Here is a 27,850-nt window from a genome sequence, read left to right as displayed (position 1 = left end):
ATGCAGGACTCACTACTGTCTACTTCAGTGGTTACCAAATCCCTCTTGCACCTCTGTTTCTGTATAGCCACCCCCCCCCCCCAGCAGAGCAGGCTGACCAGACATAGGGATTAGCCCCAGGCTCAGCCTAAGTGCCCCCAACTGGGCATATATACCTACAGTGTGCGAGCAGCCTTCTGCCTTGGGCCCGCCCTGTGTAAATGCTGTCACTATAGAACCAAGTACTAAATCTTGGCCCAAACTCTTACAAAACAATCAGACGGAGTGGTAAAATATTTATTTTATGAAGTATGAATTAGGGGAATAAATGAAAAGAAAGGCTTAGAACCTCAAATCACGCCATGAGGTAGAACCGACAGATCAACGTAAGAACTTACTAAAACTTTTTTTTTTTTGTTGTAAAACACTGAGATATAGAAAAATATTTACAGTTGAATTATTTGTTGGCAGCCGATTAGTTTCATTTTGCTGGTTGAAAAGTAACGGTATATACAGCATTAACATCAGAGACGCACAAAATCCCTCCCCAATTTGACATACAACCCAAAAAGGCAACACACAGCAGGAAAATGAGAAGTTTCTTTGAGATGTGACCCATGTCGGAGGGCGGGGTTTGCCTTCCCGCTCATTCCACTACACCATGTGACACTGAGAATGTTGGGACCGCCAACAAGTCATTTATATCAGGTATTCCTTACACTTAGGGGCTGATTTATCAACATTCGAATTTGATTTTTTTTTCTCGATTCAAGTTTTCAAAAACTCGACCTTTATTAAGTGCAATAAACCTGAAAACTGAAATGTAAAACTTTGGCATCTTCAAGCTTGCAAGTTCATATAGAATGGGAGTTTGTCCTAGGCAAAGGCATGCCATATCGATTCCGTGCAATATCGGTCACCTCTTCGAGCCGCCATATATGCAATAAATATCGTATGAAACCTCGATGCGAAACGGTGCGTGTATAGCCACCTTTAGGAAAACACTCTAGAATTCACAAACTCCGTTACTACGGAACCAATGCCAACACATGGGCATCTGGAATCTCCTCGCTGAAAGATCCAGATTATTTAGTGGGGTCACCAAATAAGTGGCTCTTTCCTCGGTTGTGCCCACCCTGAGCGATATCGAATTCATCTGATCATTTGGCCCTATTTTTGGCCAGATATCATTCGGGCAGGCCCATCTGAGGGCCAACTTGGTCCTTCAGCAGCTTTTATTGGCCTGTGTATGGCTACCTTAAGAGTAAGGAATACCTGATATAAACTACTTGTTACAAGACCCATCATTTTCAGTGTTACATGGTATAATGGAACTGGGGAATCAACCCCCCACCCCTAGAAGTGACCTATTAGAAAATTTCACCCCACTATGCCCAACCAGAGTTGCCAGTTCTAAAATATTCCCTTATCATTGTTTTTTTTTTTTTTTTTTTTTTAAATTGGGCATTTTTCAATTTGGATGGGGGTCCCTGCAAACTTAAGGCCCCCATACACGGCCGATTCTAGCTGCCGATATGGGTCCCTTAGACTGATTCTGCAGCTAATCGGCCCATGTATGGGCACTACCAACGGGCCTGCCTGACCGATATCTGGCCTGAAATCGGCCAGATCTTGATCGGGCAGGTTAGAAAATCTAGCCAGATCAGGGACTGCATCGCCTCGTTGATGCGGTCCCCGGACTGACTTTTCCTATGCGTGTCGTTATAATTCGATCGTTTGGCCGAGCGGATCTGCCCGTGTATGGGGACCTTTACTCTAGTTAGAAATTCTAAGGCAAAGTAAATGTTTATCTAAAGCTGGTCATACACAGACCGGAAAGAACTAAGCCATTTATGGGGGCCCTCTGGATGGCCTGCCTGACATTTGGCGAAATTGGGCAAAAACTTGGCAAGTAGATCTTGTAAATCCTGCCAAGTAGATGTGGTCTTCTCCCAAGGGTCAGCATAGGACCCCATTATGATGTGATAGTTGGCCCCTGGGCCTAATGATCATTTTGATATGCCCATGCCTATTGGTGGCCAAATCAGGTTAAGATCTTGTTTGGTGTGTATGCCCAGCTTTATTCAACAGTTTAGGAAACACAGAATTCTTTCTAATTCTACACAGTAGCCTTTATTGATATCAATATAATTTCTGTGCAACCCTCAGACTCCATTACAGTCTCAGAGTTGATCGGTAAATATATATATTTTTTTCTTCATATATATTTTTTTTGCAGCAATAAATAAGTTGCAAATTTTCGAACTAAAACCAATTTTTTTTTGCCCTTTTTCATTGAGATTTTTTTTTCTTAAAGATTTAGTTAAAAATACTTTGAACCTGAAGATCTCAAAAACACGTTTTTCTCTTAAAAAAAGAAAGCACAGTTGACTGTCGTATATTACAAAGTACAAAGTCGCGGGACATAAGTGTGTGTACATAATACTGAGGAGTCGATCTAATAAAAACACGAGCTACACAGTCACTACATACACAGTGCTTCCATCATCTCCTTGCGTCGTGTACAGGATTTTTGGAGCGTCCTCGTCGGTTACCCCACCGGCATCTTCTGCCTCAGAGGGGTCTTTGGAAGACTGCTGGGCGCTTTCTGCAGTGGAGTTTGCCCCCTCGTGAACTTTTTGGTGGGAGGTTAGTGTTTCAAGGCTGCTAAAGCGTTCTTCGCACTGACTACATTTAAAAAGTCGCTCTACCGCTATGGGTGTCTGGTTGGTGTTGGCTAAAGTGTGTTGGACCACAGGCCCAGCAGTCTCATTGACCTTTCGTATTACAATGCCCGTGTTCTGCTGGTCGGCATTTAGAACAGTGGAGGTAGAAGGCTGTCCGACTTGTATTGGCCCATTGGCATTAAGATGAGTAATATTTCCAACTGGGGTTCCGATGACCGCGGTGTTCCTGATGCCCAAGCCACTATTGACAGTTAAAATAGTTGGGTTGTTCATACTCAACGTGGCCTTTGTATTATTAATGGCAGTGGCATTGCTTGTGATTGTAACTGGAGTTCCATTAGGAATACCCAAAGCTCCGTCGACAGCAATAAAGGTGGCAGTATTCCCGATACCCAGGCCCCCGTTTACATTGACCGGAGCAATATTACTAAAAGCTAATTTTCCACCGAGAGCCATAGGTGCCACGTTTCCAGTAACGACGTTGCCATTTACCGTGACCACAGTAGTATTGCCTATTCCCGGAGGGACGGCATCCTTGGAAGGGACTGTGGGTGCAGTCAGAATTATACCGGAATGTGCATCAACAAAAAGAGGATAGGGCTGGCCTATTGCTTGGTTTCCAGAAGCCTTTACCGGAACTGCATTTATGGCTCCGCTGGTGACCTGCGGAAGGTTATTTTGCACATTCAGACTACCGGCAATATGGGCTGCTGGCTGACTGACGTTAACAGTAATGGGCTTGGGTTGATTGGATTGGAGAGGTACAGGCACACGGTTTGCTTGACCCATTATAGGCGTGACGGCCATGGGGGCAAACTTGGCATTTGCTGGCTGTGTGTTTAGCGGAACTGTATGGTTTGGTACAAACCTTGGGTTCTTGCTTATTGGTACCCTGTTACTTTGCTTCACACCAGCAATCTGGTTTTCTCCAATATTCATGGGTGTCGCTAGCATAATACCGGAGCTACCCATGGTAACTGGGAACGTCAGCATAATGCTCTGATTTCCATTCACTGCTACAGGAAGGGGCTGGTTAGCCATACCTGGACTCCCAGTAACAATAATAGGGGCAGGCTGCTGTACTTGCACTTTATTAACTAATACTGCGCCACTCTGAGTCTGGGTTTTTTGAAGGGAGGAGGCAGCAAGGATGTCTCCATTGCCTTTAGAGTTACTGGACTGAGGAGTCCAATTTGCAGAACTTCTGACTTCTTTGCTGGTAAAATTCTCAGGTAATTTGTGCGGACTGTTTGTTTTAGGATCTTTATCATCGATTATGATGATTTCGGGTGTGCTGTTACTGGTTTCTCTACTTTTAGTCTTAGGCTGCGGGGGCAGAAAAACTCCAGCATTCCGGATTCTGCTAATAGTAATGGGAGGGGTGTTCCGTCTAACGGACTTGCCATCTTTGGTTTCTGTGGGTGTAGTTCTTTTTACATCATGATCATCGTTAATTATAATGGGAGATGTAACAAGATTTATTGGCTTGTTTATGGGTGGTGTTGTGCTAGAAGTACTGGGCTGGTTACCAGTAGCCCCCGGGGGTGTAGCACGTTTTCCGCCAGGACCCTCACTATGTACAGACAGAGGGCTGGCCCTCTTGAGAGGCTGGACAACATCAGAGGGGATCGGAGGCGTTGGACGTTTGATAGCGCTACTGCCACCACTGGCTGTAAGTGCCACGTATCCAGTCTCCAGTACCACAGCACCAGAAGAAGTCTGTTTTGCATTTTTGGCAGCGGAAGCTTTATTATCGGATAAGAAGTAGCTTCTGTTGTTGGCTGCTTCCCCCACCCTCTGAGGTATGGTTTTGTTCATTTGCTGTTGTGCAACAGGCTGCCCAGCTCTGGGAGCCATATTCCCTCCCTGCACAGAGAAGCGCCAGTTTTCTGGCTTTTTACTAGTGTTTGAAGGCATTTTATCTCGTGGGTTCTCAGTGCTGGTTATCATCACCATGGAGTGTCTATTTCTCTGCTCATGAACAGCCCCGGGGCTGGCACTAGTGGAAGGCACAGGAACTGGCTCAATAGGAGCCAGTGGGGACATTGCTTGTGCCCTCCTCTGATTCCCACTGCTGGCTGCAGGTAATTTATTTGCACCTTGTGTGAAGCCATTAGCTGCATTACTTCCCAGACTCGCCGCAGGATTCTCAGACCTACCACGCACCATGTTGGGTCCAGTTTGGTCTCCAGGCCTCCGGTAGCCAGGAAACTGTGGAGATATTGGTGCCATTCCTGGGGGATTAGGATATCTCATTCCAGGTCTGCCATTGGCAAAATGAGATGAAGGTGCGTTAAAATATGGATTTGGAGGGGATGTGTAACGGTTGCCTTGGTGCCCGTCGACAACAACAGGAGCTGGCTGAAGCATCCTCTGAAGGCTCATGGGGCACTGGTTGTTGCAGAAAGAGCCACAGCCTGCACATGGCATCCCACTATTCCTTCTCTCCTGGAATGGGGGTGCATGAAGCACATAAGGGGGTTCTCTGGGGAACTGCTCCCTCCTGTTTCGGGTTTCATGTTCCAGATCTGGAGAATGGGAAAGAGAAATATGTTAGCCAACTGTGCATTCATATAACAAAGCTAGGGATTCCTACCTCCCGATGCGATCATATGCCTGGAAAGGGAATATTACACTCAAGGTACCGCTGCCTTGTATACGTGCAAAAATCCTCATCATTAAATCATTCTAAGCATTCTATCATTTTTTTGGCACAGTCAGGAAGGTATCACTTGATTCAGCATTCCACAGGCACGATAATTTCCATTGATTTTTGGCTCTACTTGTGCCAAAGGCCTTAAGGCCAACTCTTGTTGCTATAAAAATCCAACCCAATAGGGTTGATTCACTATTAAAACGTGCGCTATTTATAGCATGCGTTAAAAATGTTATCGCGTCTAAAGTTTTGAGTTTTAACGCACGATTCACTAAAAGTATATTTGCGTTAATTTAGACGCGATGATGTTTGCGTTATTTAAGCCGCAAAGACTATTTTCGTGCGGTATTTGAAGGAACGCGTGCTAATTAACGCATCGCGCACAAATGTCTCCGCGTGCGAAAAAACGCACGCCATATTAGCCACACACGGCATTACTTTCGTAAAACTACTTTTATGAAAATGCCCATTTCCCTGCAAACTGGCGGCTGCATCACTCTGGGGCCAACACAGACTGAATAAATCCCACTGCAAAGTCCTTATTGTGTTGCCAAAAGCTCATTAACTGTACTTTTCTATAATTACCGCCTGCCCCAAGTAGGGGTTAATTTTCGCACAGACTAATGCGATATTTAGCTCTAGTTAGTATGAATTTGGCGCGCAAATTAATGCAAAGCGGTAAAATTAACGCATATGGAAATTTAACACACACGATATGCGACTTAACGTGTTTTTTTCACGTCAATTTTAATGCAAAAAAACGTGCGCTAAAACTTATAGACCTTTAGTGAATCAACCCTAATGTGTATTGGCCATTTAATAAATCTAAGATATCAAGTCATGTGCATTTCCAATTGCCACACTGTGATCACTGAGCTAGACCAGGTAAGTCACTAACTGAATGACTTGCCCCTTCTGCTCTATCTGGCAATCTGCAGGAAAAAAAAACCTTTGTTCGATGGATCTCATGGAATTCAAAAGTGATCTGAAAAATCTGTGGATATGAACAGATCTCATGAATATAGGGAATACGGTACATGGACAGAAAACTTACTCCCCAAATTGCTCCCAGCAGAGCCCAGAGAAGATTGTGGACCGGTCTCAAAGTTTCCAAACATTGGATTTCCCAGTCTCTCTGGGCCAGCAAAGGGTGCACTGGGATCAATGATTCGATAGCCAGGGCAATGTGGAGATAACGGTCCCATTGGTGAGTTGCCATAGCTGGCCACTGGGGATGTTGGATGAATCATTCCATTTGCATTGTTGGCATAAGAAGGGGAGGTTGGGTTCCCGCTAAAGTACAGTGGTTGAGGGGCCACGTATCTCTTCCCCTGGCTCCTATCTCCCGGGGATCCGTGAAACGCCCTTTGGGCGTTCCACTGGAAACTCAAGCCACATTGGTTGTTGCAGTGTGTCCCACAGTTCTGACACTGGGCCCCATCGCCCTTCTCCTGTGAGGAGGAGATCTCCCCGGGCCGGACAGTGTTGCAAGGGATAGGAGACTGGCGCTCTGTTTTTACTTCAGGTTCTGATTCTGCAGAGAGAAAAGAGGGATCTATGTGAGATTACACAGAAGGTGCTACTAAGAAAATTATAGCTAAAGAACCCACGACATCATGTCTTCACTATTAACCCTTACTGCACTGCTCCCTCGGTATTAGCTAGGATTGCAGAGATAGGAAAGCTTATCTAAAGGTGGCCATACACGGGCCAATTCTAGCTGCCAATATTGGTCCCTTAGACCGATTCAGCAGCTTATCGGCCCGTGTAGGGGCACAAATGACAGGCCTGCCCGACCGATATCTGGCTTGAAATTGTCCAGATATCGATCGGGCAGGTTAAAAAATGTTGTTGGATTGGGGACCGCATCAGCTCGTTGCTTCAGTCCCCGAACCGACTGCGCATATTACCACCGTTCTAATTTGATCGCTTGGCCCCAGGGCCAAATGACTGAATTAGCCTGGATTCGCCGGATAATCGCCCACCCGTAGGTGGGGGATATTGGGAGAAGATCTGCTCGCTTGGCGTCATCTTAACGTCTATGGCCACCTTAAGGCAAAGCAAACAAAATGACTCCACACCAAAAATAACAAATTTGTATATGTGAAATAAAATTGCAGTGTTAAAGCTTGTGTAATCGATCTAAATTACAATCAAAAGGAAGGGGGTAATTATGTGCTGACAGTACAATTCTGCTATAGTACATTCCATCTCAGTATCTCTAACCACTAGGCTCTCTCTGAGGAGTGTGCTGCCTAGAGCCACAGATTCACCTTTGCTGCCGGCAGTGGGTAGGCCCTCCGGCTGGGGCTCCTGAAGCTTTTGTTTCTTACTGACAACACCGTAAGGATCTTCCCCTCGTTCAATCCGAGAAACGATTTCTGGCTTTGGTATGCAATAACCTGTTCATGAATGATAAAACAAATGGTTACAAACTCTCCAACCTTTACTCAGATGTAAATGTTCCATCCCCTACATTCATATTGTTGCCCAAATTTTGCAGCTGCCATTAATATGAAAGTGTTCCCCGAAGCCGTCACTGCTTATCTGTTCACCACCGACCCCCCCCGTCAGAATCCAAGAATTTCCTCACAGGATGGAAGAACCTTATCAACCTGCTGCTTAAAAGTTACTGGTACCGGGGTTATTCCTTACACATTATCATGTGCCGTTTGGCTAAGCATTTGCTTAAGTGCACACGATTCTATGTAGGGAGCGACTGAGTTGGTCTTTTTCTTTGTGTTTGCAGTTCTTGCCTGATGGGTTTAGCCCTATTTGACCCAGTACGTGGGAAAGAAAAACAACCTCGCCAAGCTGGACCATCAAGTATAATGTGCTGGGTTTACTCGGATGGGTTGAACTTGATGGACAATGGTCTTTTTTCAACCCTATGTAACTATGTATAGACTCACGGGAGGAGGGGGTTACTCTTCCCCTTTACAGAGCGCTGGTAAGGCCCCATCTAGAATATGCTGTTCAGTTTTGGTCTCCAGTGCTCAAACGGGACATTATTGAGTTAGAGAGGGTCCAGAGAAGGGCAACTAAGCTGGTAAAGGGTATGGGAAGTCTCAGTTATGGGGAAAGACTGGCCCAGTTGGGTCTGTTTACACTGGGGAAGGGGCGCTTAAGGGGGGACATGATAACTATGTATAAATATATAAGGGGATCATATAATAACCTCTCTAATGCTTTATTTACCAGTAGGTCCTTCCAACGGACACGAGGGCACCCACTCCGATTAGAAGAAGGGAGGTTCCGTTTAAATATTTGGAAAGGATTTGTTACAGGGAGAGCTGTGAGGTTGTGGGATTCCCTCCCCGAATAAGTGGTACCGGCTGATACATTATATAGGTACAAGAAGGGGCTGGATGGCTTCTTAGCAAGTGTGGGAATAGAGGGTTATGGGAGATAGCTCTTAGTACAAGTGAGGGAATACAGGGGTAGGGGAGATAGCTCTCAGTACAAGTGAAGGAATACAGGGGTAGGGGAGATAGCTCTCAGTACAAGTGAAGGAATACAGGGGTAGGGGAGATAGCTCTCAGTACAAGTGAGGGAATACAGGGGTAGGGGAGATAGCTCTCAGTACAAGTGAGGGAATACAGGGGTAGGGGAGATAGCTCTCAGTACAAGTGAGGGAATACAGGGGTAGGGGAGATAGCTCTCAGTACAAATGAGGGAATACAGGGGTAGGGGAGATAGCTCTCAGTACAAGTGAGGGAATACAGGGGTAGGGGGGATAGCTCTCAGTACAAGTGAAGGAATACAGGGGTAGGGGAGATAGCTCTCAGTACAAGTGAGGGAATACAGGGGTAGGGGGGATAGCTCTCAGTACAAGTGAGGGAATACAGGGGTAGGGGAGATAGCTCTCAGTACAAGTGAGGGAATACAGGGGTAGGGGAGATAGCTCTCAGTACAAGTGAAGGAATACAGGGGTAGGGGAGATAGCTCTCAGTACAAGTGAGGGAATACAGGGGTAGGGGAGATAGCTCTCAGTACAAGTGAGGGAATACAGGGGTAGGGGAGATAGCTCTCAGTACAAGTGAAGGAATACAGGGGTAGGGGAGATAGCTCTCAGTACAAGTGAGGGAATACAGGGGTAGGGGAGATAGCTCTCAGTACAAGTGAGGGAATACAGGGGTAGGGGAGATAGCTCTCAGTACAAGTGAGGGAATACAGGGGTAGGGGGGATAGCTCTCAGTACAAGTGAGGGAATACAGGGGTAGGGGGGATAGCTCTCAGTACAAGTGAGGGAATACAGGGGAAGGGGGGGATAGCTCTCAGTACAAGTTGATCCAGGGACTGGTTCAATTGCCATTTTGGAGTCAGGAAGGAATTTTTTCCCCTCTGCGGCAAATTAGAGAGGCTTCAGATGGGGTTTTTTGCCTTCCTCTGGATCAACTGGCAGTTAGGCAGGTTATATATAGGCATTATGGTTGAACGTGATGGACGTACGTCTTTTTTCAACCTAACTTACTATGTTAGTAGCAAAGCTACTCCATCGGACACAGACTGAAATATGAGCCGAGAAACCACTGGCTAGAAAAGCGTGACCTGTGGAAAAGCATTGCCTCTTGTTTGATTTGCAGGAGTAATATAAAACAGACCGTACCCAAAGAAAGCATAATTTCATAGATTTCTTTTATGAGCTCCTTGTAGACTTTCTTCTGGACCTCCTCCAGATTGCCCCATTGCTCCTCGGAGAAATAAATGGCAGCATCATCAAACGTGACCTGCAAGAGACAGGAGCAATTTAACCAACATTCACGTGTTGTATATTACGGTCATTTAAACACAGCTAATCTCCTCCATAATAGAAAAGTCAGATCATGGTTTGGTGTAAATAAAGTTTCCATATCTAGCGGTAGTCATAGGAAAAGCTTCAACATTCCAGTCGGCCTAGTATGCAGTACTGTATAAAGTTTTATGAACTGACTACATTGCCATAGGTGTGTGACATGTGTGTATTGGCCCTTTATGTAAGTGTTGTGTGGGATGTAGACTTGTGCTCCATATTAGGATAACAGTAAATTATAAAGGTGGCCAAGTGAGGTCAACAAATGAGCGGATCTTCTTCCAATATCCTCACCTACGGGTGGGCAATATCAGGCCAAACAATCAAATTAGAAAGGCGGGTATAGGTGCCGTCGGTTCGGGGGGGGGCGCATCAATGAGCCAACGCGGTCCCCGATCCAACGAAAATTCAAACATCCCCGATCGTGATTTGCCCGATTTCAGGGTGTCGGTCGGGCAGGCCTGTCATCCGTGCCCATACATGGGCAAATAATCTGCCTAATGGGTCCAAAGGACAGATATCGGCAGCTAGAATCGGCCTGTGAATGGCCGAATCCAAGATTCAGTTCAGGTTTCAGCTTTTTTCAGCATGGTTCCAAGTGCCTGGTCGAATCCATATCCTTAAAATTGTGTGACTTTTGTAGCCTAATTTGCAAATGCATTTGGGTGCCTGGAGTCGGTGTCATGGAGTCAGAATCAATTTTGGGTGTCTGGAGTCGGATTCGGTGGTGCCATTAACTAAGCAGAGTTGTAGTCGAAGACCGACTGCGACTGCCCTGGTGTTTGGGCAAATGTTTCACACAGGATTCAGCCAAATCCCAAAAACAGTGGATTGGGTACATCCCTCTTATAATTACAATTTTGCTCACTAAAAAAAGTTTATTTCAAATATCAAAACACATTTGGTGGTTTAAACCTGGACAGCTTCTATAAAAATTTACAAAAACTAATAGAACAGCGTGATTTTCATCGCAATATTGCAAAATTGTGTTTTTTCCATGAATTAACATGATTGGGTTTTTCTAGTATTTTTTGTAAATATCCTAGCAATGAAGGTGCATTTTAGTTACATTTTTTTTCTGTGTCTGAATTTTGAAAAAAATTTAAAACTGATAAAGAGGCCTCCCCATGCTAAACTGCCCACAAACACAGAGGAAGCTCAACTGATCCAAAAACCCAATTTCTACATAAAGCAAGTGGTACATGGACTACCAGCCGATTGCCAAATCACTGGACACATGGTGGGCTAAATCGGATCAAGATCTGGTGCCTTCAAAGTCCCTTCAGCAACTGAATGAAATGGAGCTAGGAACCGGCCAAATGGACTCACCAGTTCCCGGGATGATAGAACAAAAGGATGACCTTTGTGACTGGTTCCTGGCTGGTTTCTTTACATACACAGTCACTCTGCCAACCAATCCGACAACAATCATTGATTTTTTTTAACTTTGCTTTTTACTAAACTTTTTCCATAAATATTAACTACAGTACTTTTATGTGAGTACAAATATAGCCAGAAGGTCACATGTTCAGTCCTTATCATGCACTCCATGCAAAGCTATGTTGGAATCCTGTGTGTACGTAGGCAATGAACACTGTTAGCGCATTGGTACACGAGGAGATCAGTCGCCCCGTGACAAATCTTAGTTGTGGTGGGCAACTAATCTCCCTGCAATGCCATCCCCACTAGCTACAATGTAAATCGCCGGTGGGATGGCATACCCATCGCTGTGATGTCCCGAAATCACCGAAGTTTCCTCTCAAGACAACTGTGGGCAACTGCAGGACATTGCAGCGATGCGGATGCCATCCCTTGAGCCGCCATTTAGTGATGGGCTGTGTGCGCTCTCAGGAGCATATTTATTATGCTGTGTAAAAAACGATGAGAAAATTCGCCAGGCTTCGCCGTGTAAAAATGGCATAATTGTTTTACGCGGTTTTTCTTCCACCGGAACGTATGGGAAAATAACAGTGTAATATCCGGCATAATATCCGGCGTTCAGATGGTGATCTTTTCCATTTATTTTACACAGCTTTTTACTCCATTTTTTCGGCAGATTAGTTTTACACAGCATAATAAATACGCCCCTCAGAGATCAGCTGACAGGAAGTGACGCAGCTCTAACTGTAACAGGAAGTAGTGTGGGAGCAAAAGGCAGAACTCTGCCCATTCATTGGCTGATGGGGCCTAGCATGTATGTGTGCCTTGGCTTGTTTGTGTGCACTGTGACTCCTAAGATCCCAGGGGGCGGCCCTTAGTACCTAAAATGGCAGTTTTCTATTTAGGATTACCCAATAGCACATACTACTACAGTGAATATGGTTAATACGTGAGTGCACAGCAGCGGCGGGATGAGCACTGCCAAGGGAGAATCACAAAGCAAGGTGTGAATCTCTGGCGGAAAGAAGGAATTCCTTGAATAGAAATGATGTTTTGTGGCTCAGTTCCGTTCCCTTGGGTAAAATACTTAAAAAACCGTCAGCTGTCTAAATACATCCACAGTGAATAATTATATACCAATTAGCATCCACTCTGGATTCAATTAACAGTATTAGAAGAGACAAATTAGTGAAGAATAATTAACAAGTTAAAGTAAAATATTTGGCAATAAAATGAATCACACAACAGTTTCACAGAGAAAAATTGCAGCTAATATGTAACACAGACAGAAATATATATATACACATAGGTGATAGGTGCCCTTTAAATTTGGCCAAATGCAAATCATGGCAAAAAAAAAAAAAAATCCTAAATTTGCCCAAATGAAACAACTTCAGAATCTGTATCTCTCGTTCTGTTATACAGCGCCGACCCAATGTAATCCATAGACAAGGCGCTTTCTAGCAAGTGTGCTTACAGACATGGGCTATGGTTGCTGAACACATTAATCTGGTCATTAAGCAGTTATTCAGCAGTCTGGTTGCCAGGGTCCAATTCCACTAAGCAACCAGGGAGTGGTTTAAATGAGAGACTGGAAGATGAACAGGAGAGGCAGCAATACAAAGACAAGCAATAAAAAGCCGCTGACAATAAAACTGTAGCCTCACAAGAAATAGATTTTTGGATGCCGGGGTCAGTGATATAGTTACATAGTTAAGTGGGGTTTAAAAAGACAAAGTCCATCAAGTTCAACCCTTCCAAGCAAACCCCAGTGCCCATATACACATTTATACCAACCTATCCATACTCACATATATATACCAATATCTTCCAACCCCTCTTATAGGCATTAACAGAATCTGCCCCCCAACCTCCTCACTGCCTGTGAGGAACCCCCTACCCAACATCCCCCAGCAGGGCATTCCCCAACCCCCTCACTGCCCTCACCGTGAGGAACCCCCTACCCAACATCCCCCGGCAGGGCATTCCCCAACCTCCTCACTGCCCTCACCGTGAGGAACCCCCTACCCAACATCCCCCGGCAGGGCATTCCCCAACCCCCTCACTGCCCTCACCGTGAGGAACCCCCTACCCAACATCCCCCGGCAGGGCATTCCCCAACCCCCTCACTGCCCTCACCGTGAGGAACCCCCTACCCAACATCCCCCGGCAGGGCATTCCCCAACCTCCTCACTGCCCTCACCGTGAGGAACCCCCTACCCAACATCCCCCAGCAGGGCATTCCCCAACCCCCTCACTGCCCTCACCGTGAGGAACCCCCTACCCAACATCCCCCGGCAGGGCATTCCCCAACCCCCTTACTGCCCTCACCGTGAGGAACCCCCTACCCAACATCCCCCAATCCCCTCACTGCCCTCACCGTGAGGAACCCCCTACCCAACATCCCCTGGCAGGGCATTCCCCAACCCCCTCACTGCCCTCACCGTGAGGAACCCCCTACCCAACATCCCCCGGTAGGGCATTCGCAAACCTCACTGCACTCACCGTGAGGAACCCCCTACCCAACATCCCCCGGCAGGGCATTCCCCAACCTCCTCACTGGCCTCACCGTGAGGAACCCCCTACCCAACATCCCCCGGCAGGGCATTCCCCAACCCCCTCACTGCCAGAAACCCCCTACCCAACATCCCCCGGCAGGGCATTCCCTAACCTCTTCACTGCCCTCACCGTGAGGAACCCACACCCATATTATATATATATATATATATATATATATATAAATAGGCTGTGGAGACAGCCGAAACGTCAGTGCTATGTTGTGAATAAAAAAACACTAATTTTCTCAAGTAAGTCCTGTGAGTGCGGTATCTTTCACTTGGTACACATCTCGATTTGTTAATACTGCACCCGGGCATCCAGTGACCTTTAAACGTGAGTGCCGGTTTCCTAAAAGACTGTTATATATATATATATATACACACACACACACACTAGTTCCAGGCAAAAATGAAAGTTGAAGTGGTAGTTTCTCCTGGAGAAACTGTCTGTACTACTGAGAATACCAATTATTTGGGCTGGGCGCTGGAAGTTGTAGTTTACATAAGGAGCCAATACTTGAAATGATAAAAGTTGGCAGAGGAAACGGTCTCCACCAGAGTTTTTGGCACAGTTATGAGGACACTCCTACAGTTCCCCCGGTTTTGTGACATATGCAGGGAAATTTGGTAATTATACGTCTCTTTAAAGGAGTTCTAACTTCTATAATTGCTGAGTTACGCCTAGAGCAGGAGAACGCCTGCGCATACAGAGTCACGGAGCCAATCCAATTATTTGTTTTGGTTGGCCCCCCAGCAATCTGGGAACCATAGCCACTGCCTAGTAACACTCCATGGCATCACGAGGCTTGATTTTCAAACCAAATTTAACAGTGGTGGGGGGCTCAGCCTAAAGGCCGAGGATGGGGGCAAACAGAAGCCATATTGTTGGGCCCACAAACTTCATGTCTAGGAGTCTTTAGACAAATACACATTGTATTTTCCCATGGGGAATTAAATCCTTACACACCCGTTTCCCTGGTATTCACTCCCCTTTGATTGCCTGAATGGTTTCTAGTGAACATTGGGAGACTAAGAGAAAAGAACGACGTATCCTAGGCTTTACAGCAAGCATTAGAATGAGCAGAGACGCTCTCTCTTTCCCGGCTGGGGAGTGGGCAGAGTGGGCAGTAACACTAGAGGGGGAACTGTAGCCTGACTGGCAATTCCCCACTTGGCTTAGCAGGAATGTCTGTGAGTAATCCCTCAGCAGGAACTGGCTGCTGGGAGGAGAGGGAATCCACGGAAATACCCTTCCCCCTCCCCCCCCCCACCAAACTGGTGCCTAATAGGGTGAGGAGGTAGCCAATCCATGCAGGAGAATAGCTGAAAAAGAAAACTCAGTGATTTTGTAGCAGCTTCACAGCTGGTGAGGAAGCCACCGACAAAAGAACAGGACGTGAGAGTCTCCATCTTTCTCACAAGCCCGCCCCCAATCCAACAATAAAAGGGCTGGAAAACAAAAGGAAAGGATGCTCCTTTTAAAGGGCCAGTTACACCAACATTCAAACTTAGGCATTTGACTAGACATATCATTTATTGTTATCAGGAATGTACCTTAAGCCGCCGTACACGTTCAGATTTTAGTCTTATTCCAACAAACGTTCGGATATCGATCGTAAATTTAAACGCAACGATCTAAAACATTCAGACTGAAATTGTAGGATAAAGCCCTAAAAATAAAAATAGTTGGAGGCACCAATCGTATGAAAGTGAAACTGTTCTGTAGTGGAGAAGCTAATTATCATACTACCAGTGGGTAAAGCCCAATGGGTGATCTTCAGCCTCCAGAGTATTTCATGTAAATGTTCATTTTAGGAATGATACTTGACTTCCTTCCTTCTTTCTAATTTACAACCAGAAATCACAATATCATAAGCTTCTCTAATTTGATACAATCGAGCAGCGCCTTCCAATCCTCTCCCTTGGTGTGAGGCTGTACTATGAAGTCATGCTTTGTAGCAGGGCTGTGTGTACATAAACCTCTTGACTCCAGCTCCTCAGTTAATGGTGCCTCCGACTCCAGCTCCTCAGTTAATGGTACCTCCGACTCCAAAGCCTCAGTTTATGGTGCCTCCGACTCCAAAGCCTCAGTTTATGGTGCCTCCGACTCCAAAGCCTCAGTTTATGGTACCTCCGACTCCTGCTCCTCAGTTTATGGTATCTCCGACTCCTGCTCCTCAGTTTATGGTACCTCCGACTCCTGCTCCTCAGCTTATGGTACCTCCGACTCCTGCTCCTCAGTTTATGGTACCTCCGACTCCTGCTCCTCAGTTTATGGTACCTCCGACTCCTGCTCCTCAGTTTATGGTACCTCCGACTCCTGCTCCTCAGTTTATGGTACCTCCGACTCCTGCTCCTCAGTTTATGGTACCTCCGACTCCTGCTCCTCAGTTTATGGTACCTCCGACTCCCAACCCCTCTGTTTTTAATATACTAATGTATTTTCCATGTTGATTAAAAGAACACAACATACAAGTAATTTCATCATTGCCAAAGCTCAGCGACGTTAAAGCTATATCAAGATGAGGTCTGCTTTTGGGAACAAACCAAAGAACTACGGGCAAGGAAACTGATGCACTACCCTACTATTATTGGCCATCCAAGCCTGTCACTGCCAACATGAATACGTGTTGCAAGTTTGGGCCTGAATCTATAACTAATCTATGTCACTATGGCTTTTTGTTTATTAAAGAAACTACAAACACTCAAAGTTTAAACAAAAGAAAAAAAATTAAAACAATAAGGTTCTAATTGATCAGCTGGACTTTACACCAGTGATTCAACTACTATTCTTACAGCAGATAAGTTCTTTATTATTATCTATAAAAAGTGTTTTTTTTTTTCATTAAAATTGAAATTTATAGGAGTCCAATTACATCCGACTCCACAGCTCGGTTTCGAACTCTATTTCTGTTGACTAAAACAATAATATAAATGAATTACTTTTGAGGTTTATTTTATGATAAGAAGACAAATAAACTGTACCAAAAAAGTTGGCTGAGCCATAGAAAAACGTCACTTAATCCATTGGGAAAATTATGTAATTATTTCCCCAAGACTTTCATTAAATGGAAACAAAACGTAGACGTTCTCAAATGTGGCAAGGCCATTGGTAAAAGAATGCTGTAAATGCCAAGGCTCGAGGAAAATAAAAGGTTTTGCCAATGGGAGTTGAGAATATTCAAAATAATGCTCAGTTATTCACAGTCTCAATCCACAACCTGTTATTTTGGCATATATCAGCAATGGAAAGGCCACACATGCCCATAAATGGCAGATACTGGATGTCAATTCAGTGTTTGTAATTGTTCAATTTCTTAATCAAAAGGCACATTTATAAATCCAGAACGAATGCCTTCTTGTTCATTAGATATTGACCGACACAGGTGGAAAATTCCAAAGTCTAAGAACCAGAATGGTCCGTGCAGCCAACAGCTTTTCACTGGATTCTAAGGGGTCTGATAGTTGGCCCAACACATTCAAGCAGCACACCAAGTGTGACCAAATCAGGCAAAGATACACTGATATGGCCAAATATATGGGCTACAGACCATTAAAATTACTTGACTCCAGCTCCTCAATTTATGGTGCCTCCGACTCCAGCTCCTCAGTTAATGGTGCCTCCGACTCCAGCTCCTCAGTTAATGGTGCCTCCGACTCCAGCTCCTCAGTTTATGCTGCCTCCGACTCCAGCTCCTCAGTTTATGCTGCCTCCGACTCCAGCTCCTCAGTTTATGCTGCCTCCGACTCCAGCTCCTCAGTTTATGCTGCCTCCGACTCCAGCTCCTCAGTTTATGCTGCCTCCGACTCCAGCTCCTCAGTTTATGCTGCCTCCGACTCCAGCTCCTCAGTTTATGCTGCCTCCGACTCCAGCTCCTCAGTTTATGCTGCTTCCGACTCCAGCTCCTCAGTTTACGGTACCTCCGACTCCAGCTCCTCAGTTTACGGTACCTCCGACTCAAAAGCCTCAGTTTATTGTACCTATGAATCCAACTCCTATGAGATCCACTGATATGGCCAAATATATGGGCTACAGACCATTGAAATTACTTCTGTATTGTCTTCGTATGTGACTGTCCTTGCCCTTCCTACTAAAGAACTTACAGAAGGCTCTGCGACAGCAAATCCAGACATTTTCCAACACTCAGGATTTCACTAACAGAATAAAACTGGAGAATACTGCTGACTTAAGCTATGTTTGAACTGGGTTCCTACAGGTGAAAGGGACTAGTATGTTCACTGCGTTACTTACATGAAGTATTGCAGAGAATGAAAGCTTCCGATTAGTTGGACAAAGAAGGTGGCAACTACCACACAACTCCAAAATGTACAAATTATGTTAATTAATATCTGGAGGCACTGAAAGTCTTTCATGTCATCCAAATATGAAGGCAGCACCCTGGAAACACCTTAAGGACAACCAAATGGCTTGGTATGATTGGCCATAATTCCACCACCCAGAGTATCCATGTCTGTGTTACAAATGAGAGGTGGGTGTGTATTAATGGTACTACCCTAGACGGGTTGCCATCCTACAATACAAAGCGCTTAATGCAGACAACACGGTCTGGGAAAGCAGCCAATAGGAAGCGGAATGGCTCGATGGTGCTAGCTGGACAGCATTTCTATTAAAGGGGCACATTTAAAGGCACATGCCTATTTTGAGATGAGCCTGGCTTATGTTCTATATAAACCACACAGGCACAAGCATTAGGGACTAGAATAACTAAAGCTGGACATGCACGTACCGATAAAACATACAAAACCTAGTTTCGTACCATTTTCGGACCATGCGTGAGCTCTAAATTATTGGCCCGATAATTTGCTTAAGGTGTCGTTTGGTGGATTGGACAGGTTAGAAACGTTGGTGGGATAAGGATAAAATCTGCGTGGTATTATGTATCTTCCGATACCCTTGGGGCCTACAATGGGAGTCACTTCCGTACGACTGGTGCCTGTTACTATTTCATGTTCAGAACATCCTCCCATTGGTTATTTTTAGTGCTTTATCCTACAATTCCAGGCTGAATGTTTTAGATCATTGCATTTAAACCAATATCCGAACGTTCGTTGGAAGAAGACTAAAATCTGCATGGGCGGCTTCAGGCTTATCTTAGCTTCCTGGGAGGCCACACAGTTTGGTGCTTTAGCCGTTACTGAGCTACAAATGGTGGCACCCTCAGCAGAACATCCTACACAATCCACTATGCGACGATCGACATCTCCTCCTTGCCCGACTCCAAAACCGGAAGTCAATTGTTTGCCTGTACAGAAGGAAGGCTAGGAGGAGAAGTCGATCGTCGCATAGTGGATTCTGCAGAGGGAAGATTGCCACATCGCCGTATTTTAAATGACCAGATGCAAAGTTTTACAAGGTACAGATATCGGACCCCTTATCGGAAACCCATTATCCAGAAAGCTCCGAATTACGAAAAGCCTGTCTCCCATAGACTCCATTTTAATCAAATAATTCAGAATTTTAAAACTGATTCCCTTTTTGTCTGTAGTAATAAAACAGTACCTTGTCATTGATCCCAACTAAGATAAATAAATAATCCTTATTGGATGCAAAACAATCCTATTGGGTTTATCGATGTTTTAGTAGACTTAAGGTATGGATATCCAAATTACGGAAAGACCCCTTATCCGGAATACCCTTGGTCCCGAGCATAATGGATCCTATACCTGTATTTTCTAATAAAGTATTCAGAATAATAAACGCTGTCAATGATAGGGCAATTATTGGAGCAGGGTAGACTGTGATATTGAGGGCATATTTAGTATAGTGTGTAAGCTAAAATCAAGGCTGATGTTACCCACAGCAACCAATTAGATTTTTTGCTTTCTAACTTGTAGGTGACCATTCAAAACCAGTTGCTGATGGGTTGCTATGGGCAACATAACCGGTGATGTTGGCTTAAACACTATAATAAATATGCCCCGTGTATAGATAGGTTGTTAAAGTGGACCTGTCACCCAGACATAAAACGCTGTATAATAAAAGCCCTTTTTAAATTAAACATGTAACCCAAAGTCATTTTTTTTTATAAACACATCCTATACCCATTATATAAGTGTTTAAAAGTCCCAGCTGTCAATCATATATTGCCTGACCCGCCTCTATGCATTAGGCAGACAGTTACTTCACTTTCAATTCAGGACTTCTTAGATGTCACTGCCCTCCTCCCATTCCCCCTCCTTCCTCACCATCTAATTGTGTAACCAGTGCATGGATATGGGTATTAGGCCATATAGTGTAACTGAAGTATATTTTGCTTGACAAACACAATAGAAAACAATTTGTAATTATGTCTTAGGGCGACAGGTCCCCTTTAAGAGTGTGTGTATATATGGGCACCGGGCTTGATGAACTTTAGTCTTTTTTCAGCCCAACCTAACTATGTAACTTTGCTGGTCAGCTTTGAAAAGCAGAGCCATGTCCTGTGCCTACACACACTGCTAGAAACCCTGACTGTCTGGACCAGTCAGTTATATATATATATGTCATTTATATGGGTACCAGACTGTAGAGAAATATTAGCAATAGCTATTGGCTCCCCTTGCTCCAACTGTATATGGGCATCAGGTACCAGGCAGTACTGTATATATTCTGTATATAGGTATTAGGTACCAGTCAGTACTTTATATATATATATATATATATATATATATAATTATATATATATAAGTAGACTGGTACCTAATACCTATATACAGAATATATACAGTACTACCTGATACCCATATACAGTGTATGTGTGTATATATATATATATATATCAGGTACCAGTCAGTACTGTATGTATAATATATATATATATATATATATATATATATATATATATATATATATATATATAATTATACATACAGTACTGACTGGTACCTGATATATATATATACACACATACACTGTATATGGGTATCAGGTAGTACTGTATATATTCTGTATATAGGTATTAGGTACCAGTCAGGTATATAGGTATATATATATATTGTATTGGGCACAAGTCAAAACTGTAGAAGTTTATTGGGTTTTTGGGTACCGGTCAGTACTATAGAGAGGTAATGGGTACCAGACAGTACTATAGAGAGGTAATGGGTACCAGACAGTACTATAGAGAGGAAATGGGTACCAGTCAGTACTATAGAGAGGTAATGGGTACCGGTCAGTACTATAGAGAGGAAATGGGTACCAGTCAGTACTATAGAGAGGTAATGGGTACCAGACAGTACTATAGAGAGGTAATGGGTACCAGACAGTACTATAGAGAGGAAATGGGTACCAGTCAGTACTATAGAGAGGTAATGGGTACCAGACAGTACTATAGAGAGGTAATGGGTACCAGACAGTACTATAGAGAGGTAATGGGTACCAGACAGTACTATAGAGAGGTAATGGGTACCAGACAGTACTATAGAGAGGTAATGGGTACCAGTCAGAGTACTATAGAGAGGTAATGGGTACCAGACAGTACTATAGAGAGGTAATGGGTACCTGTCAGTACTATAGAGAGGTAATGGGTACCAGACAGTACTATAGAGAGGTAATGGGTACCAGACAGTACTATAGAGAGGTAATGGGTACCAGACAGTACTATAGAGAGGTAATGGGTACCAGACAGTACTATAGAGAGGTAATGGGTACCAGACAGTACTATAGAGAGGTAATGGGTACCAGACAGTACTATAGAGAGGTAATGGGTACCAGTCAGTACTATAGAGAGGTAATGGGTACCAGTCAGTACTATAGAGAGGTAATGGGTACCTGTCAGTACTATAGAGAGGTAATGGGTACCAGACAGTACTATAGAGAGGTAATGGGTACCTGTCAGTACTATAGAGAGGTAATGGGTACCAGACAGTACTATAGAGAGGTAATGGGTACCAGACAGTACTATAGAGAGGTAATGGGTACCAGACAGTACTATAGAGAGGTAATGGGTACCAGACAGTACTATAGAGAGGTAATGGGTACCAGACAGTACTATAGAGAGGTAATGGGTACCAGTCAGTACTATAGAGAGGTAATGGGTACCAGTCAGTACTATAGAGAGGTAATGGGTACCTGTCAGTACTATAGAGAGGTAATGGGTACCAGTCAGTACTATAGAGAGGTAATGGGTACCAGACAGTACTATAGAGAGGTAATGGGTACCAGTCAGTACTATAGAGAGGTAATGGGTACCAGTCAGTACTATAGAGAGGTAATGGGTACCAGTCAGTACTATAGAGAGGTAATGGGTACCAGACAGTACTATAGAGAGGTAATGGGTACCAGTCAGTACTATAGAGAGGTAATGGGTACCAGACAGTACTATAGAGAGGTAATGGGTACCAGACAGTACTATAGAGAGGTAATGGGTACCAGACAGTACTATAGAGAGGTAATGGGTACCAGACAGTACTATAGAGAGGTAATGGGTACCAGACAGTACTATAGAGAGGTAATGGGTACCAGACAGTACTATAGAGAGGTAATGGGTACCAGACAGTACTATAGAGAGGTCAGACTATACTCGGCTATTGGGCAGCAGACAGTATTCGGCTATTGGGCAGCAGACAGTACAAAGACAGGGCTATACCACTGGCCACACTCAGAGGGTAGAGTGACAGGAATGTACCACAGATACAGGAGGAGGGAGCCAGGCAGCTGCCTTTATTTTCAGGCTCATCCCCCTTCCTAACCCGCCCCGGGCAAGAAACACTTCCAGTCTCCCAACAACAAAGCACTTCAGCCCCGGCTCCCCCTCACAGATGCCCAGCTGCCTCTCCTACCTGTCCGACTCCCTCCGCTGCCATCTCGCCTTGTCGGCCCGGCCCGCACTCCCCGCCCAGCTCCGGTCACTCCAACCTGGCTTCTCCCCCTGCGCACTGTGGGGCTGGAGAGAGGGGAGAAAATACTGGGAGGAGCCTAGGTTAAGAGAAGGGGAGGATCCAGGAGTAGGTGGGGCGACGTTGCTATGGATGAACGATTTACTGGGGAGCAGGGGGGTGGAGCGTCAAAGTGGGGGAAGGTGAGGTACAGGGGGCGGAGGAAGGAAAGCGGGGCGGGGCGTCGGTGGTGGAACTACAGCCAATAGTTGGAAAGAACCAATCAAGAAAAGAGGCGGGAATTCAGGGTCACATGATCGCTTTTCACCTCACAGTCTCCTGAGCTATAAATACTGTGCCACAGAGGCGGGACGGGCAAATCCCTGTACTTCCAGAGTGGGAGATAGTGTTCTGTTATTCAGCCTGGGTGATAGTGTTCATTTATTCAGTCTGGGTGATAGTGTTCAGTTATTCAGCCTGGGTGATAGTGTTCTGTTATTCAGCCTGGGGGATAGTGTTCAGTTATTCAGCCTGGGTGATAGTGTTCTGTTATTCAGCCTGGGTGATAGTGTTCAGTTATTCAGCCTGGGTGATAGTGTTCAGTTATTCAGCCTGGGTGATAGTGTTCTGTTATTCAGCCTGAGTGATAGTGTTCAGTTATTCAGCCTGGGTGATAGTGTTCAGTTATTCAGCCTGGGTGATAGTGTTCAGTTATTCAGCCTGGGTGATAGTGTTCAGTTATTCAGCCTGGGGGATAGTGTTCAGTTATTCAGCCTGGGTGATAGTGTTCTGTTATTCAGCCTGGGTGATAGTGTTCTGTTATTCAGCCTGGGGGATAGTGTTCAGTTATTCAGCCTGGGTGATAGTGTTCTGTTATTCAGCCTGGGTGATAGTGTTCAGTTATTCAGCCTGGGTGATAGTGTTCAGTTATTCAGCCTGGGTGATAGTGTTCTGTTATTCAGCCTGAGTGATAGTGTTCAGTTATTCAGCCTGGGTGATAGTGTTCAGTTATTCAGCCTGGGTGATAGTGTTCAGTTATTCAGCCTGGGTGATAGTGTTCAGTTATTCAGCCTGGGGGATAGTGTTCAGTTATTCAGCCTGGGTGATAGTGTTCTGTTATTCAGCCTGGGTGATAGTGTTCAGTTATTCAGCCTGGGTGATAGTGTTCAGTTATTCAGCCTGGGTGATAGTGTTCAGTTATTCAGCCTGGGTGATAGTGTTCAGTTATTCAGCCTGGGTGATAGTGTTCAGTTATTCAGCCTGGGTGATAGTGTTCAGTTATTCAGCCTGGGTGATAGTGTTCAGTTATTCAGCCTGGGGGATAGTGTTCAGTTATTCAGCCTGGGGGATAGTGTTCAGTTATTCAGCCTGGGTGATAGTGTTCAGTTATTCAGCCTGGGTGATAGTGTTCAGTTATTCAGCCTGGGTGATAGTGTTCTGTTATTCAGCCTGGGTGATAGTGTTCAGTTATTCAGCCTGGGTGATAGTGTTCAGTTATTCAGCCTGGGTGATAGTGTTCAGTTATTCAGCCTGGGTGATAGTGTTCAGTTATTCAGTCTGGGTGATAGTGTTCTGTTATTCAGCCTGGGGGATAGTGTTCTGTTATTCAGCCTGGGTGATAGTGTTCAGTTATTCAGCCTGGGTGATAGTGTTCTGTTATTCAGCCTGGGTGATAGTGTTCAGTTATTCAGCCTGGGTGATAGTGTTCAGTTATTCAGCCTGGGGGATAGTGTTCTGTTATTCAGCCTGGGTGATAGTGTTCAGTTATTCAGCCTGGGGGATAGTGTTCTGTTATTCAGCCTGGGTGATAGTGTTCAGTTATTCAGCCTGGGGGATAGTGTTCTGTTATTCAGCCTGGGTGATAGTGTTCTGTTATTCAGCCTGGGTGATAGTGTTCTGTTATTCAGCCTGGGTGATAGTGTTCTGTTATTCAGTCTGGGTGATAGTGTTCAGTTATTCAGTCTGGGTGATAGTGTTCAGTTATTCAGCCTGGGGGATAGTGTTCTGTTATTCAGCCTGGGTGATAGTGTTCAGTTATTCAGCCTGGGTGATAGTGTTCTGTTATTCAGCCTGGGTGATAGTGTTCAGTTATTCAGCCTGGGTGATAGTGTTCAGTTATTCAGCCTGGGTGATAGTGTTCAGTTATTCAGCCTGGGGGATAGTGTTCTGTTATTCAGCCTGGGTGATAGTGTTCTGTTATTCAGCCTGGGTGATAGTGTTCTGTTATTCAGCCTGGGTGATAGTGTTCTGTTATTCAGTCTGGGTGATAGTGTTCAGTTATTCAGTCTGGGTGATAGTGTTCAGTTATTCAGCCTGGGGGATAGTGTTCTGTTATTCAGCCTGGGTGATAGTGTTCAGTTATTCAGCCTGGGTGATAGTGTTCTGTTATTCAGCCTGGGTGATAGTGTTCAGTTATTCAGCCTGGGTGATAGTGTTCAGTTATTCAGCCTGGGTGATAGTGTTCAGTTATTCAGCCTGGGTGATAGTGTTCAGTTATTCAGCCTGGGTGATAGTGTTCAGTTATTCAGCCTGGGTGATAGTGTTCAGTTATTCAGCCTGGGGGATAGTGTTCAGTTATTCAGCCTGGGTGATAGTGTTCAGTTATTCAGCCTGGGTGATAGTGTTCAGTTATTCAGCCTGGGTGATAGTGTTCAGTTATTCAGCCTGGGTGATAGTGTTCTGTTATTCAGCCTGGGTGATAGTGTTCAGTTATTCAGCCTGGGTGATAGTGTTCAGTTATTCAGCCTGGGTGATAGTGTTCAGTTATTCAGCCTGGGTGATAGTGTTCAGTTATTCAGTCTGGGTGATAGTGTTCAGTTATTCAGCCTGGGTGATAGTGTTCTGTTATTCAGCCTGGGTGATAGTGTTCTGTTATTCAGCCTGGGTGATAGTGTTCAGTTATTCAGCCTGGGTGATAGTGTTCAGTTATTCAGCCTGGGTGATAGTGTTCAGTTATTCAGCCTGGGTGATAGTGTTCAGTTATTCAGTCTGGGTGATAGTGTTCTGTTATTCAGCCTGGGTGATAGTGTTCTGTTATTCAGCCTGGGTGATAGTGTTCAGTTATTCAGCCTGGGTGATAGTGTTCAGTTATTCAGCCTGGGTGATAGTGTTCAGTTATTCAGCCTGGGTGATAGTGTTCAGTTATTCAGCCTGGGTGATAGTGTTCAGTTATTCAGCCTGGGTGATAGTGTTCAGTTATTCAGCCTGGGTGATAGTGTTCTGTTATTCAGCCTGGGTGATAGTGTTCAGTTATTCAGCCTGGGTGATAGTGTTCAGTTATTCAGCCTGGGTGATAGTGTTCAGTTATTCAGCCTGGGTGATAGTGTTCTGTTATTCAGCCTGGGTGATAGTGTTCAGTTATTCAGCCTGGGGGATAGTGTTCTGTTATTCAGCCTGGGTGATAGTGTTCAGTTATTCAGCCTGGGGGATAGTGTTCTGTTATTCAGCCTGGGTGATAGTGTTCAGTTATTCAGCCTGGGGGATAGTGTTCTGTTATTCAGCCTGGGTGATAGTGTTCTGTTATTCAGCCTGGGTGATAGTGTTCTGTTATTCAGTCTGGGTGATAGTGTTCAGTTATTCAGTCTGGGTGATAGTGTTCAGTTATTCAGCCTGGGGGATAGTGTTCTGTTATTCAGCCTGGGTGATAGTGTTCAGTTATTCAGCCTGGGTGATAGTGTTCTGTTATTCAGCCTGGGTGATAGTGTTCAGTTATTCAGCCTGGGTGATAGTGTTCAGTTATTCAGCCTGGGTGATAGTGTTCTGTTATTCAGCCTGGGTGATAGTGTTCAGTTATTCAGCCTGGGTGATAGTGTTCAGTTATTCAGCCTGGGTGATAGTGTTCAGTTATTCAGCCTGGGTGATAGTGTTCTGTTATTCAGCCTGGGTGATAGTGTTCTGTTATTCAGCCTGGGTGATAGTGTTCAGTTATTCAGCCTGGGTGATAGTGTTCTGTTATTCAGCCTGGGTGATAGTGTTCTGTTATTCAGCCTGGGTGATAGTGTTCAGTTATTCAGTCTGGGTGATAGTGTTCAGTTATTCAGCCTGGGTGATAGTGTTCAGTTATTCAGCCTGGGTGATAGTGTTCTGTTATTCAGCCTGGGTGATAGTGTTCTGTTATTCAGCCTGGGTGATAGTGTTCAGTTATTCAGCCTGGGTGATAGTGTTCTGTTATTCAGCCTGGGTGATAGTGTTCTGTTATTCAGCCTGGGTGATAGTGTTCTGTTATTCAGCCTGGGTGATAGTGTTCTGTTATTCAGCCTGGGTGATAGTGTTCAGTTATTCAGCCTGGGTGATAGTGTTCTGTTATTCAGCCTGGGTGATAGTGTTCAGTTATTCAGCCTGGGTGATAGTGTTCAGTTATTCAGCCTGGGTGATAGTGTTCAGTTATTCAGCCTGGGTGATAGTGTTCAGTTATTCAGCCTGGGTGATAGTGTTCAGTTATTCAGCCTGGGTGATAGTGTTCAGTTATTCAGCCTGGGTGATAGTGTTCTGTTATTCAGCCTGGGTGATAGTGTTCTGTTATTCAGCCTGGGTGATAGTGTTCTGTTATTCAGCCTGGGTGATAGTGTTCAGTTATTCAGCCTGGGTGATAGTGTTCTGTTATTCAGCCTGGGTGATAGTGTTCTGTTATTCAGCCTGGGTGATAGTGTTCTGTTATTCAGCCTGGGTGATAGTGTTCTGTTATTCAGCCTGGGTGATAGTGTTCAGTTATTCAGCCTGGGTGATAGTGTTCAGTTATTCAGCCTGGGTGATAGTGTTCAGTTATTCAGCCTGGGTGATAGTGTTCAGTTATTCAGCCTGGGTGATAGTGTTCAGTTATTCAGCCTGGGTGATAGTGTTCAGTTATTCAGCCTGGGTGATAGTGTTCAGTTATTCAGCCTGGGTGATAGTGTTCAGTTATTCAGCCTGGGTGATAGTGTTCAGTTATTCAGCCTGGGTGATAGTGTTCAGTTATTCAGCCTGGGTGATAGTGTTCTGTTAGCCT

At 44.8% G+C, this 27,850-nt stretch overlaps 1 protein-coding gene across 1 annotated transcript; it reads right to left on the bottom strand.

Moving 5' to 3' along the window:
* Positions 1-262: 262 nt before the first annotated feature.
* On the bottom strand, positions 263-23,067 carry LOC100486247. The gene is made up of 5 exons (XM_002941979.4): positions 22,831-23,067; positions 9,932-10,052; positions 7,596-7,724; positions 6,377-6,856; positions 263-5,194 (listed from the first exon to the last, which is right to left on the bottom strand). The coding sequence occupies exons 1-5, from the start codon at positions 22,852-22,854 to the stop codon at positions 2,454-2,456; spliced, it is 3,495 nt and encodes a 1,164-aa protein (XP_002942025.1). The 5' UTR covers positions 22,855-23,067; the 3' UTR covers positions 263-2,453.
* Between the last annotated feature and the right edge of the window lie 4,783 nt (positions 23,068-27,850).

The sequence above is a fragment of the Xenopus tropicalis genome, chromosome 6 (assembly GCF_000004195.4).
Source record: "Xenopus tropicalis strain Nigerian chromosome 6, UCB_Xtro_10.0, whole genome shotgun sequence".
In the NCBI taxonomy this organism is placed as follows: domain Eukaryota; kingdom Metazoa; phylum Chordata; class Amphibia; order Anura; family Pipidae; genus Xenopus; species Xenopus tropicalis.
The sequence above is the reverse complement of the archived record's forward strand: the minus strand, read 5'-3'. Positions and strand labels throughout refer to the sequence as shown.